Source organism: Poecilia reticulata, linkage group LG15 (genome assembly GCF_000633615.1).
Source record: "Poecilia reticulata strain Guanapo linkage group LG15, Guppy_female_1.0+MT, whole genome shotgun sequence".
In the NCBI taxonomy this organism is placed as follows: domain Eukaryota; kingdom Metazoa; phylum Chordata; class Actinopteri; order Cyprinodontiformes; family Poeciliidae; genus Poecilia; species Poecilia reticulata.
In genome coordinates, this window is record NC_024345.1 from 1,589,430 (window position 1) to 1,603,807 (window position 14,378).

At 39.9% G+C, this 14,378-nt stretch overlaps 1 protein-coding gene across 1 annotated transcript in view; it reads left to right on the top strand.

Moving 5' to 3' along the window:
- Positions 1 to 14,378, top strand: part of ehbp1 (EH domain binding protein 1) — a 159,071-nt gene that overhangs the window by 113,268 nt on the left and 31,425 nt on the right. The window contains exons 21-22 of the mRNA XM_017309054.1: positions 279 to 379; positions 4,889 to 5,012. Of these exons, the coding sequence (XP_017164543.1) occupies positions 279 to 379; positions 4,889 to 5,012 (225 nt within the window). The remainder of the gene's footprint in view (positions 1 to 278; positions 380 to 4,888; positions 5,013 to 14,378) is intronic.

Genomic DNA, 14,378 nt, shown 5'->3' on the forward strand with positions numbered 1-14,378 from the left:
TTGGCTTGGTCATGTGACAGTGACAGTCATCGCGCTGTTTTCTGCTTTGTAACTGTTAATACCACATGTTTGTGAAAATCAAACCAGTGAAACTATTGTATTTTTACTCTGGATTGTGAAAGCAGACCACACCTCCAAGAAAATGTAAGTTTTGCCTTTAATGAAAGACAGAACTCTGGATAACCAATACAAGTGTTCCTGTAAAATATCAATGTAGATTTATTTATGTTAATATGGTTTTGGTTTGTTTGGGGGTTTTTTTGTCTCCTTGCTTTCAGAAGTGAAGCGACAGAAATCCGTTCCTGAAGATTTAAAGAAGGCTGACGAGGACAGAGATTCACCAACAGAATTTGACCTCCACAGACCATTTGAAGAAGAGGTTTGTTTATTTAAAATCACTTCAAAAGCAAGAAATGAAGGATGTTTTGTTTAAAATAAGTCAAAAATCAGGAATTCTGTGAGGGCTGTTTTTTTTTTATAAACTCTGGATTCTGTCACCAGTTCTTGATTAAATTTTCATGCAGGTCTCAGAACAATTTGGAGAACATCAGGGTGTCTAAATACTCGATCATTTCAGCTACTTGACTTGTTTTATTTTCTCATCATCAGTTGTGTGTCTTATGTGTCTGCAACTAACAATTATTTTAGTAATCGATTATTCTGACAATCGGATAAACTTGACATATTCTGTAGCTTTCTCATTTAACAATTTAAGCTTTTTTTACACATTAGAAATAATCAAAAGATGCAAGTATAATACAATTCCAATTTTTAATAAGAAAATAAAAATGTACATAGCATTCCTTTAGTGTGCGCTTGATCATATGTAGCAAATGATGCATCTCCAGCTTAAAGAACCTTGTCTAGTAATATGTTGACTATTTTTTGATTAATAAATAGATGCAAAAGGTGTTTTGTAGGAGGTTTTTCTAGAATTTTTACCAGGTGAAGCTAAAAGTGAAACTTCAGGAGTTGTGGGTAGAACATACTTAAAAACAAAGAAGGTTTTTCATCTTCAATACAAAATGTATATATTTTTTTATACAGTTTTGCCTTAATTACTTCTATGAATATGATGTTTCAGCAAATGGGCTTTTTTAGAAACTATGTATTCAAGTTGACAATTATTTCAGTACTCACGATTAATTCTATTAATCATTTCAGTCCTGGTGTCTCATCTCAACACGTTTCCTCCCGTTCGGTTCCTGCCACTCTTACATTTCCCACCTTGTCTTCAACTTCGTCACCTCTGAGTCTCTCACTTTTACCTCAGTCGTCCCCTCGTTACCACGGGGACATCTAAGTATTGATCTAACGCACCGCCACCTTAATTATAACAGCGGTAGATATCGGCCGCTGTGTGGACGTGCGTGCGTGTGTGTGTTCACGTCCTTTAAGAATACACACATTGTCTTCTCAAACAGAGTGTTTATAAGAACACTATTATTTCAGTGGCTGAGTGTTTGAGCATGTGGGCCACTAGAGACCATGAGGTGAATCCGTCTTCCCAAGCAGTCCTCTCCTACCCTCGACCCTCCACCTCGGCCTCATCCAACCACACACGCACACACGTGCACAGCCCTCCTCCCGGTGCCCGGGCCCCAGGGTTAATGGGTGTTCAACCTTTCCATTATCCCGATCAGCCAAGAATTACCTGCTGAATGATGTTTGCATTAATATAATATATATGGTAATTTCCCTCCTCTTAATTACGGCTGGGCCGAGCGCGGCAAGGGGAGTGGGCTGATCATGTGTAAAATTGATTTGCCAAGGAAAAATATGGTGATAGAGCGAGAGCACGCAGAAGGGGAGGCTGCAGGGAATCTTTAGCACGCACACACACACACACACACACACACACACACACACACACACACACACACACACACTTGTACAAATGAGACGTGCACAGAGCTACATGAATGCACTCTCTCACATGCTGGAAAGAGTACAGGAAAAAGTGCTGGCCTGGGTGGAATGAAGGGGAGGGGAAGAAAAAAAACTTTTTCTCCTGCTCACTAGTTCTCCTTCCCATTAAGAAAAACGAAGTGCATCAGCAATAAAAATGGAGATATTTTTCGGATGCATCCTCATTGGTTAAATTTGAATAAACATTTTCCTCACTCAGAGGGAGTCTGTCTGAAGAATAGCAAACAGCCCGGAGACAGAGGTGAAGAGGGGTCACAAATGGAGAGTCTATTAAGCGCCTATGCTTATAGAATGATGGGGTTGTGTATTTGTGTGTTTGTGTTAGCGTTGAGCGGAGTTGGTGTCGGGATGTGTGAGAAATTGGAAAGACTTTGCTGAAGTGGAAGAGCGTGTTTGAGGGTTTAAGCAGAGCTGAATCAAAGGTTTAATTTAATAAACTTGGAGAAGTGAGCCGCAGGTGGACTGATTCTAAACTGCAAAACATAAACAAGTTTGCTCACTAATATACTATAATAAACGTATCCTTTATTGTCCCATGGTGGGGAAATTTAGGTGCAGCAGCAGCACGCAGGTTCAAATAAAGATAAAGTATTAAAAATATATAAAAACAAACAAATTAATAACACACTGTACATTAAGGACAAGATTACAACAGTCACTATGGGATGTTGCTGTGTTTTTTTGTGACTTAAAATGTCAAATTTTGCGGCTCCTTTTTCCAAAAAGGTTTAAAGTATTTTCAAGCTTTATTTTTCCCATAACTTAGTCTTATACAAAAGTTTAAATTACTGCACACACCCTTCTCAAAAGAAATGGATTGTAGCATATTATATTAAATATAATATGCTACAATCCAGTATATAGGTGCAAATAACATGTTCAAGTTATTATTAGTTACCCTGAATATAAACAAAATCATGTCCTCAGGATTTGTCAGAGCAAAAGAATTACATATTGATCATTCAAGTTAACATGAAATGTATGCATATGAACATCTGCAGAAATAAAAATGTTATTGTTTATGGTCACATGCATTTATCCTTCAAGTTTGGCTTTCAAGAGATGCAGTGGAACAAGAAGTTAAATTAGAAGGGGGTCAAAGGGATTCGTCAGAATTACGCTGAGTTGAATTGGTCAGAAAAGACGGAAATACAGAAAATGTTGAGATGATTGGTCAAATTGATCAGAGAGACACGTGAATTAGCAGTTAATAATTGTAATTCCAACTTCTTGGAGGGACTGATTATCACTTAAACACATTGATCAGAAATAGCAAACTCTAAAAAATAAAAATAAGCTATGGTTATAGAGTAACAGCTGGTGGGAGGAAGGATCTGCGTTGATGCTCCTTTCTGCAGAAAGGATGCAGCAGTCTGTCAGTGAAGGAGATCTGCAGTCCAGGGACAGTTTTCTGCTTGGGATGGGAGATGTTGTCAAACAGTGATGTAATTTTAGTCCTTCTGTCTCCCACCACCTGAACTGGGTCTAACTTGATGTATATATTTAGTTATTTTTAATACTTTGCTAATGCTCAAAGTACGTTTGCTCAAAGTTCAGTGTAATAGATGTCAACATCAAAATATTCAGCAGTAGTATCTTGACTGTTTTTCTGCCGTGCACCCATAAAAATCCATATATTAAGCCACAGAAGAACATAAATGGACAAATTTAACTAACTTCAGTTTTGGATCTAAAGTAAGTCAAGATGTTAAACTCCCTGTAATTTTGAATAATTCTGCCTCTGTGTACAGGTGATGCTTCTGAAGTGATTATTCCTTTACTTAGGTCTTTGTTGTGTGTTTCTCATTGAAGTTCAATAGTCAAACACACTGGGTATTCTTGATTGACTTCAAACTTCATATTTTCTGTGTATTTTTCCTATTTGTCACACAGTACACAATTTTTAAATGAATGTTTGCTGCTTCACTTTCACTTTCCAAACTGTCAAATTTAAATTGCATTTTTTGGCTAAATATGTTTTCATTTTTCATTTACATTATTTGTTGGCCCAAATGATTAGTTAGTTCTGGCGAGTTTCTCAAAAGCATGCCTTTATACTTAAGGGGGGGAATCTGGTTTGAACAAAAAGTTGGTGTAATATTGATTTAAAATAGATCTGCAGATTGTCTTTATATCATTCTTAGTGTTAAGGGTCAGTGTGTCAAATACTGAAAAATCAATGTTTTTTTTTACTTTAGATGCATCAAAACTGCATAAGACTGACAGATGTCTTAAACATGAAGGCGTCTTCATGAATGTTTATAAATGTTTTCATTAAGTGTCATTTAGCAAACAATGACACTTTTAATGCAAAACCGCACTGAAGTGTAATTTTGAGAATTCAAAAGGATAATTCTTATGCACACCTTAAAATGAAGTGTTGCCAGTAAAACAAAAAGATGCATGTTAAGGACATATATAGGAATAATCTTTCTATTGGATTTGAAACTACTACCTCTATCAAAAGAACTTTCTGCACATTTTCTTTTCCTGTTTTTCCATTTGCGTCAAAGTCAGTGAAACTTTGAATAGACCTCAAAAGAAATCCACATATCTGCATCAGCCAGAAAAAGTCTAACAGATGAATAATAAAGTTGACAACTGGGATAGGAAACGTTGAGAAATTAATAAAAAACGCAGCTGTTTTTTTCGTGTGTGTGAAGTTTTCTTGGTGAAATATGTTTTTCAAGTGCACTGATTTTCTGTTTTTTAAAGCAATTTTACCCTCTCCTCTTTCTGCCTTTATTTCCCTCCAACTCTTCCTTCATCCTCATCACTTCCATTATTCCCTCTGTTTCTCTCCTCGGCCTCGTTCTGCTTTTATCCCCCCCCTCTCTCTTTTTTTTTTTCTTTCCTCCTCCTCCCCTCTGTCTAATGCCAACTCTCACTACTCCTCCTTCTCTCTCTCATAACTATTCTTTCGCGCTCTGCCTCGCTCTCGCTCTCTCCCGGTCGACAGAAGGCGTTCAAAGACACCAGTCAGTATGTGGTTGGGGAGCTGTCTGCGCTGGAGAGCGAGCAGAGGCACATAGACGCCCGAGCAGCTCGCGTGGAGAAGAGGCTGCGCTATCTCATGGACACAGGTACCCCAAGCCCAATTACACTGGAAAAACTGTTTTGGCAAATTGAGCGTACACACATGCGCGCACACACGCACGCACACATTTATGTACACTCAGAGAGTTTGTGTGTTTGTGACGGAGGGAATCTTTGAAGCCCCCCTTCACCCCCCGCCCCAATCCCCTGAATTCCCTCCCCCCGCCCTCTTGGATGAATGTTGTGCGACGTAGCGCTGGGTGGATATGAAAGGAGGGGTGAGGGAGGAGACGGGAGGGTTGGGGGAGGGAACGAGGGGAGTGTGTCTCGGGGATGGGAGAAGAAGGGAGACCTCTCTGGGCCGGGGTGATAAGGGAGCCCTTCATGGGGGAAACGATAACTGGGTGCGATAGCCGAAGTCTGCGCCGCCGCCGTTTGCCAGCCGCGGCCCCAGCCAGCCTCCCCAACTATTGAACAGTTGCGCTCAGCCATGCACAGCTACACACACACACACACGCACACACACCCCCCAGTACATATCTGGCCTTCATTGATATGCTGTATAAGGAAAGACGGGGGTGAGTTAAAGGGAGAGGCAAAGAAATGGCAAAGAGAGAGAACAACACGAGCCACCGACACAGTTCACAAACCCGCGACACAAAACGCTCATGCGCCCCGTAAACGTGGTGTGGCGTACAGAGCCAGATTCGGAAGGTTTTTTTTTTTTTTTTAAGGTTCGGGGCCCCCTGAGTAAAGTCTTGTTAAGACATGAGACACTACACCGAGCCAAAAAAAAAAAATACGGAGGGGCCTCGGCTCTGTCAAGCCCCCAACTGACATTGGAGAATCGCTCCCTCCCATTGGTGACGATAATCGTCCCATTTCTCACCCGGGAATACTCCAGGGCAGGGGGAGAACGTGAAATTTTTTTTGATATTTGCGAATGTTTTGAAAATGTAGTGATTTAACAGTAACTCTTGTGCTTTTCTTGACACGTTGGTGGTGGATTTAAGCCCGAAAATCGTGGAGAAAAAAAAAATGGTAACGGGGCCAGGGCAGAAGAAAGAGCTTTTAGAAATGGAAACCGGGTTGCTGAGATTTGTGCTCACCTTCTCCATCCCATTTGGGTGCTGATATTGAGGCTATCTCGTTGCCATTTGTTGTGTTTGCTTTCCTCCTTTTCGCCGCCCTCCCCTTCCTCTTTGCCCTCTCTCCCTGTCGGAGCGCACGCCATTGTGTCATCTGAAGGGCTGTTTTCCTTCTTCTTCTTCTTCTTCTTACCCAACTGTTAAAGCAGCCACTGGCCAGTGAGGAGCCGGGTTATTTACTTTCAAACACCATAAAGAAATGTATATATGAGATACACACCTATAGTCCCCTCCTGAAAATGTGATTTTCTAGAAAGAGATGAGTCGAATACAGAAAGGTAAGGAGGAAATAATAAAAAGGATATCATATCGAGAAATTCTCCTCGGCTTCCTTGTTACGGTGTACCACAGTCATATATGTGCTTTTGCTTAGCAACAGAACCAACCTGTTGTTCAGTTGTCTTCTTCATTTACGGGATACTTATAAAGTGTCCCCAACCTTCAAGCTTTTTCACGTCAGTTTTCTTGGTATTTTACATGGTCGATGGGGTGCACCAATCAGTTGGCGCACATTTCCTTAATTTACTGGAAGAGGCGATTGGCTGAAACCAAGCTTTTCTATCTCCGCATAGGTTTAGCCACTGTATGCCCACCAGGTCACGTCTGCATGTGTATGGTTAGCAATAGTCACTCCACTATTGACAGTTTAGTAACTTTGTCACTATATTTAGTGACTCTTAACGCAAAAATATCTGGCAGATCAGGCTTTTTAAAGATTGTTGATTAGCCAAAAAACTGCAATTGGTACACTTGTGGTGAAGGAACAATGGCATTTTCAAAATGCTACTTCATTTTCCTGTTAGCGATCAACCAGACAGCTGCAAACCATAGTGATAAACAAGAAGTCTAAAATGCTACATTATTTTCCAATTTGTTCATTAATTTTTTTTTTTTTTTTTACAAATATACATCTGAAACTCGTGTGTTAGGCTTGTATTTAACTTTCTTTTATTCCCGGCTCAGGTGGTAGAATCTCTTTACTGGACAATTGCCTCCACAAATCTGCCGTTTATGGAAGAGTTCCAGGAATAATAATTACCTTTGTTTAACAATTTTTTTCCTGTTGAGATCAAAAGATCTGTTTTCCAAGAGAGAGACCTGGAGAAGAATGGCAGCATACAAAAGAAAATAAATACTCAGTCACAACACAATCACAATAAGATTTAAACAAATGACTTAAGTAAGACAACTTAAATGTAATGGTCTTTAACATTCAGAGATTCTAGTTCTACTGCTAGTTTGGAAGCAGATAGAAGCCTTGTGCCGTTTCCACAAGGCAAACGGTGAGTAGATTAGTCTCAACCTACTCAGATTGACTCCAGAGCTGAACTTCTAGTCTATATCCACAATGCAGTTTGTTGCCGACAACTAACTCTCCACGCCCTGCTGCCCCATCCCTGTTTGAAACATAGTGGCAGTAGTATCATGCTGAGGGAATGCTTTGTTTTTCCACTGGAAAGATGAATGGGTGAACATTTTAGTCAGTAGATGTTTAAAGGTGGTGGAGAGCTATCCTAAAAGACATGCTGACTAAAGCACGCACCGCATTTTTTTAGATTATTTGTTAAAAGTTGGTCAGTCATGTATCTTTTTTGCTTTGAGTTCTCAGTTTCACACTAAGATATGTTATGTATCCTGTAAAATCCTAATCAAATACACTGAACTTTTTGAGAGAATACTTTTTCATGCCACTGTTTATAATTATGTTTGATTCTAGGTGAGAAATCATAGGCTATAACACAACCTGACTGTAGTTCAGCATTTCTTTAAATCAACCTTTACTTACATTTGTGTGCATAAGTTTTTCAAGAAAAAATTAGTACGTTGTATGTTATTATTTTGATATTTACATAAATAGAAATGAAGTTATTTTATTCTTTTTGGTTTTTGGGAGGGAAACTGGTTTGCAGAACCAGTTATTAGTGTTTCTGTTGCTACTTGTAGGTACTTGACAGCTCAGAACAGCAGCTTTATTCTACTTGTAAGTTTGTAACATTTTGTCTCCTACTAGTCCATACTTATTCACTTGTGTGACCCAACGCCTAGACGTGAAATCGGCTCCTATGTGCCATCAGCTGCCAACGCTGATCAGGTGTCTCTGACCACAGTAACCCAAAACTAAATTACGCATATCCTCTTCTGTATTCTGAATAATACAATTCCCAACCGCTTGAAGACTAAGTACTTCTTGACACTGCTCTCTTGAAGCTTGTGAAATAAAAAAGAGAGGCATCTTTTTGTTCTTTTTTTTAACACTAATGTAACCCTATTTATCTATTTTATCCTCAAGTAATTGACTGGACATGGACACTTCCTTTTACCCAACTCTGTTTTACTCAAGATCCTCAGTTATATATTTAAGACCTTCTTCAAAAAAATCTTGTAGGCTTATATTGAGTTAATAATAAAACTATTTTCCCTAACAAATGAAAAAAAGAGAGAAAAACTTGGAAAGAGAAATACAATTTCTCACAACAAAGTTGAGTAAAAATGGGGTTAAAAACGGCCAAATAATGAACAACTCAACTAAACATCCTCGGTGGGGCTTACTTCCCTAAGACTTAATGAGTCTCAGCTCCTGATCATTTATATAAAGATGTAACAACTACTAAATCAGCTGTTAGAAATGTAATTCTGATAAACTGTGTAAAAATTGTGTGCAATGAATATTGTTTAAATTTATGATTATCCATCTTGTCACAGTTTTGTTAAAAATGTAATTCCAAAACCTGCAATAGAAAACATTCACTTCTTTCCAACACAGTGAATATTTTCTGTATTACTTTATATCAGTCTTAGATTTAGTTTTTTCACCAAATAAAGTGAAAGAAAAGAACATTTGCTAATTTTGCAGAAGTAATAGATGACTCAAAACAAGCTATATTTTTGCAAAGGATTGTTTTTGCTATTTTAAATGTTTACAAGTCAAACAAACGTTCTAAAATAAATCAACAAATATTTAGCTGCCTAATTCCTGGCTTCCAACACAAAGTGAACCCAACATTAAAATAATTTCCTGTATTTTCAAACAAATTTTACCTTCATTAAGTTTAAGTTTATTTAAGTTTTTATGAGCAGAGAAACTATTATTTTTAACTTTAACATTATTTTAAGTTCAAGGAACATTCTAATTTTTCTTAAAGCTTTTATTATAAAGATTTGTGAGAAGTTCTGTCTCGGTTCATTTGCTTTGGATAAAGTCGTCAAACTTCTTCAGCTATTGGATTTTGCGCCATTTAGTTTCTCCTTATAGCTATACACAGATCATGTTTGTCCCAGAAGTCTGACTAATTCATAACAAATAATTCAGGAAAATCAGACCGGTCTAGAGAACGCCACATCTGGGTAAAAGTGGAATGAGCGTTCTGTGGTGACTGTGGCTCATTGGGTAGCGTAGGCTTCCTGCAATCGACAGGTTTGACAGGGGGAAAAGGTTGTTCAAAGGGTTTGAATTACTTGACACGAAGCAGTGTGAAAGAGAACTGCAGTAGCTGAAAATGTAACAAATGTTGCAACCTTGGTCCCCAGTCAAACTAAGACTACCGGTGTTATGTCATATCAGCATACGCTGTCAGAAACGCATGCGTGAATATGCATGCGTCCGCATTAAGAGGTCCGCGACATTTAGAGGAGCTGTCAGGTCAGCATACATGATGAGATGTGACAAAAATGAGTGAATAAATTGTTTTTAATGATAGTTAGATGGCTGTACATGCATTGTTGTTTGAAAGTGTATTTAAAGCAGGGTCTAGTTGCAGCTGCAGTCAAATGTATGAAACATGCCTCCCTGTTCGTTGATGTTGGTGTGACTGGTTAACTGCTAAGACAGGATGTCATAGAGTTGTTGATAACAAAGTGTATGACAATCTAACTTCTACGTTATGGTGTCATGTTGTTGATTTAAATAAAAGCATATGGTGAGCACAGCGTATTGTCTGACAGATACAGCCGTCAGTTTGTGCTGCGCGTGTAGCGATTTAGCAACGTATGCTGATCTGGCAGAACACTGGACTGTCAGATGTGTAAACACCATAAAGCACTTTGAGTGGTCGGTCTGACTGAAAAAGCACTAGATAAGTTAAGTTCATTTACTATTTAAATTTTGCAGTTGGGTAACATAATTTAATTTAATGTAAAATGGTAATACCACCATTACCAGGGTAAACATTAAAGCCAGGAACAGTTTCATCACTTTTCTTAGCTAGAGAGCCTAGCTGGGTTTAGATCTGGAGGTGTTGGATGGTATGAGAGCTGTCCTACCAGCTCAGATGTGCAGAGTAATCGCTGCAGCGCACGCGATCACATGATTCAGCCCTCTCAAAGCGAGTTTGTGTGACCTCGGCGTGCAGCGTTGCCGTGGCGGTGCACCGCACTCCAGGACCGGTGAGCAGATGCGAACGGACAAGACGGGCTGACCCGTGAACAATTTGCTCATCTCTCCGCTCCAGCAGTGGGGGAAAACTTGGAGAGGGGGGGGGGAAAGATCCGTGGCGAAAGGCACGCCACTGCCTCACATTCCGCCTCTCTTTGATATCACATGTCTTTGCTTTGTCATTCACTCCGGTTTTTTTTCTCTCTAATCAAAGACTTGCTTCTTCTTTGTTGCGTTTTTCATTTCTTTTCATCCTTGTGAAATCTCAGTTTTCTCCCACCCTTTCTTCCTCCCTCCTCTCCTCCTCTCCCTCGGTTCGGGCACGGCGCAGCTTTCCGCAGCATTTTCTATTACGCGGCGGCCCTCCCCAGATGAGTCCAAAGTAATTGGGGTGGTTAATTTATTTACTCAGAGGCAGTTCACAGCACATTAAATAATAGAGATAATTGAACAAGAATTGTCAAGTGTCTTCTGATATCAGACACATTACAGGAGGGAGTGTGCATAAAACTCCATTTCTATGCCCCCATTGTTTATGGTAATTAAGTACACAGATTTATTCCTTGGTCGCCTTCCAAGCTTATGGCAAGCGGCATTGTTGTCTTCTATTAATATGTAATCAGTAAATAGTTTAATTTTCTAATCTGTGGTTGGAGAATTCACTTTCTAACAACTCTTAATTACTGCTGGGCTCTAATGAGTCTCGCCGTGCCGCTGCAGCCAGCCAATCAGGAAGCCCGGCTCTGGGTCGGGGGGGAATTTGAATTGCTGCAACCCTTCCCCAGCCTCCACCTCCACCCCCCTCGACTAATGAACTTGTTATTCTTGCACCTCTGGGAGCGCTGTCCTTCACACATCCAACACTAGGAGAACGTTTCACCTCCTGTAGCAAACCAGATATTAATAGTAGAAGAAAGCTGAGCAGAATTCTTATAAATATTTACCATTACATTCCTATAAAGCTAGCTTTATTTTAAGGATGTGGCTAACATAGGCTAACTAGGTAGGATTAATGTAATGTGGTGGTTTTTTGACTAATATTGTCATCTTTTTAATATAAAAAGTTGTTGAATTGGAATACAGATTAGTTATTAGTATGAGGAAGCTTTTAAAGCACCATTGCAGCAATCCCCTGACCTCTGTTGAATATATCTAACAACCCCCCCTAACTGGCCCCCACACTATTTACACACGCCTCCTGTTTCAAATAGCTATATAAGCAGCAACATTGGACGCAATTATCCAAATAATGCCACTTAGCTGCAGCGCAAAAGCTGCCCCTCACCTACTGTGCATTTGATAAGAGATAAACAAGCAGAGAGGGGAGAGAATGACTTTTAGCTCTGCCAGATTAACATACGTTTAAAAAAAAAAAATCGCACTCGAAGCCGATAAGATTGACGCGGGGGGTTTTGTGGCACGCGCTCCCTTTAATCTGCCTTTGTGTCTGCAAGTCGGCGAGAGGAAAACGGCACAAGGAGGAATCCAGCAAGAGCTTAATGCATCCTTTTTTTAGATGTTAGGCATATCGCGCTCCGAATCACAGGGAAGGATGGAGCGGACCGTTGACGGCTTCACAGCCGAGAGGAACCGGTTTTATTTAAATGGGAGGTGTGGGTTCAGTGACGTGAGAACCCTAAGCATCAGCCAGCGACTCTAAAGCTCACTTATCCAAAACACCCAGGACTGGCCCAAAGGCACAGGAGGCCCCGGGTGGAGCTTCACATGGGCACCCAGCTCTGCTTTTCTCCACCAGCTGAAACTGTAATGGTTGGAACAGCAGCTTGACTGCATTAAAACCTGAATTACATTGATTACAGATTCTTGACAAGCATTAAAATTATTTTAGTATTATTTATTGAATTAATCAGACACTAATTTGTTTATATCTTTCATCTTTTTTAAAAGTTTAATTTCTATTGTACTTATTTAAGAAACACAAATTCTAATTACAATTCTTGATTTTAAAAATTATTTTATTGTTTTTTTTTTTGGGTACACTGAGTATATTTCTAAAACATTCCTGTAGGAATTTATTCTTTTTTTAGAACAGCAGAGATATGACAAGCCAACCACAAGGATTACTCATACCTTGATCCAACCCTACAGACACTTGTTACACTGAAAAAACACAGTTTCACAAAGTTTCAAGTGAAAAATCTGATTAGACTTAAAATATCGCAAAACTTTTCAGCAAGATATGGAAGCTTGATTTAAGTCAATAATTCTTTAATAAGCTAATAAAGCTATAGTTCCACTTGTTCAAGTAGCCAGTGGAATTACCACTACTCTAGAAACTAGACCAAAAATACTTGGTAAGATTTTGTGTTTTTCCAGTGTAGAAAATCGTCAGTCATATATCTTTTTGCTTTGAGTTCTCAATACTTGGATTTCTCATAATGTTTCTTAATCAGGATTCATATTCCACCGTCGGTCACACGAGCCTTTCCTTTTCGCATTTATCTTATGTTTGCTACACAAACAGCCCACACAGCTTTGACTGTATTATCTGCAGCAGTTCCTTCACAAACGTATTGCTGAAGAAGAAGCTTAACATTAATTATTGCAACTGTGGGCAGATTACATCCACGGCCGCCTTGTAAGCACCGGCGGACTCGTCTTGACCTCCTATATGAGAGCTTAAAGACACAAGAATGGCATTTTACCAACTTTAATGGGATAACCAGTCTAATCTCTCAGCTTTGAGAGAAGTAGCGGTGTTTGGGCTATAATACCCTTTGCAGTTCATAGAGCGAAAGATGCAGGGAAGCGAGGTTGTTGCCGCCTGCGCTATTCAGCATTTGCTTCCTTTCGCAGTCATGTTTTTCACGTATTTACGTTAAAAATCAGAACCCTTCCGTTCAAAAAACAAGGTGAATATCATTAACTTCTTTACGAGAAACACGGGCTTTGTTGAGGGCTTTTATTTTTTGTCTGCTACGTGAATTTTGATTGCTCAGCAGTGAGATTGAGATTGCTGTTTATCGATAATCACGAAGCCAATTTGTAAGCTAAGCCCATGGCAACTGAGATGGGCGCAGCTAAGAAGATGATGTGCTCCCTCACTCATTTTCTCCTCGTCGTTGGGGTTCCAGGAAAGAACACTTGCTTCCCGTCCAGAGAGAGTTTTGAATGTGTTTGTGGTCATCCTGGATTCCCTTCAGGACCAAACTCGCCATTCTTTCCCGATGGGGACGAAAGGAAATCTGAGGATCACTCCTTTAAAACCTATTGCATTTTTTTCTTGCCTTTGAGGTGACAAAACAAAGGATTTGAGCTTTTTTGTTTTGTTCCGTTTTGTTTTGCTTCGTGTGTGCATGCACGACTTCAAGGGTTCAGCTGGGTCAGAACACAGATTAACACCCTCTCCCCTTGCACACTCATATACACTCTCATTCCCTGCTCCCGCCCTTAATCTCCTCGGCCATTTGAATGTTTGAGCAGCAAAACAATTTAATTAGTCGACTTGTGCAGAGGCGAGCCGTGTGGAGCCCTCCTAACACCCTCTGGCCCCTTCAGCCCAATGACGCGACCCTTGCTCCCAGATGTGCGCAGCTTCTTTTTTTTCTCCCCTCTTCCTTCTTTTCTCCTGCTTGGTGTCAGCCTTTCATACATTCTTTAACAGTGGGGATGAAAGGGGGATTTTTAGGAAGATTAGGGAATGGGATCTTCTAGGCATTGTCTGAGAATCTTCAGATAAAACGAGTGGGGTGGATGGAGTCAACGGGAGGCAGGCACGGAGTTTGTTAGGACGAAGGGACCTGCAGCAGCCAACCTAACGCTCACTAAAGTAGGATATATCTTGTTTTTCCTGTCGTACTGTCTTCATTTTCCGTGTTATGGTTGTCTCTTTCTCTTTAACTCAGGCTACTTTTTTTCTGTTTTGCTGTTCT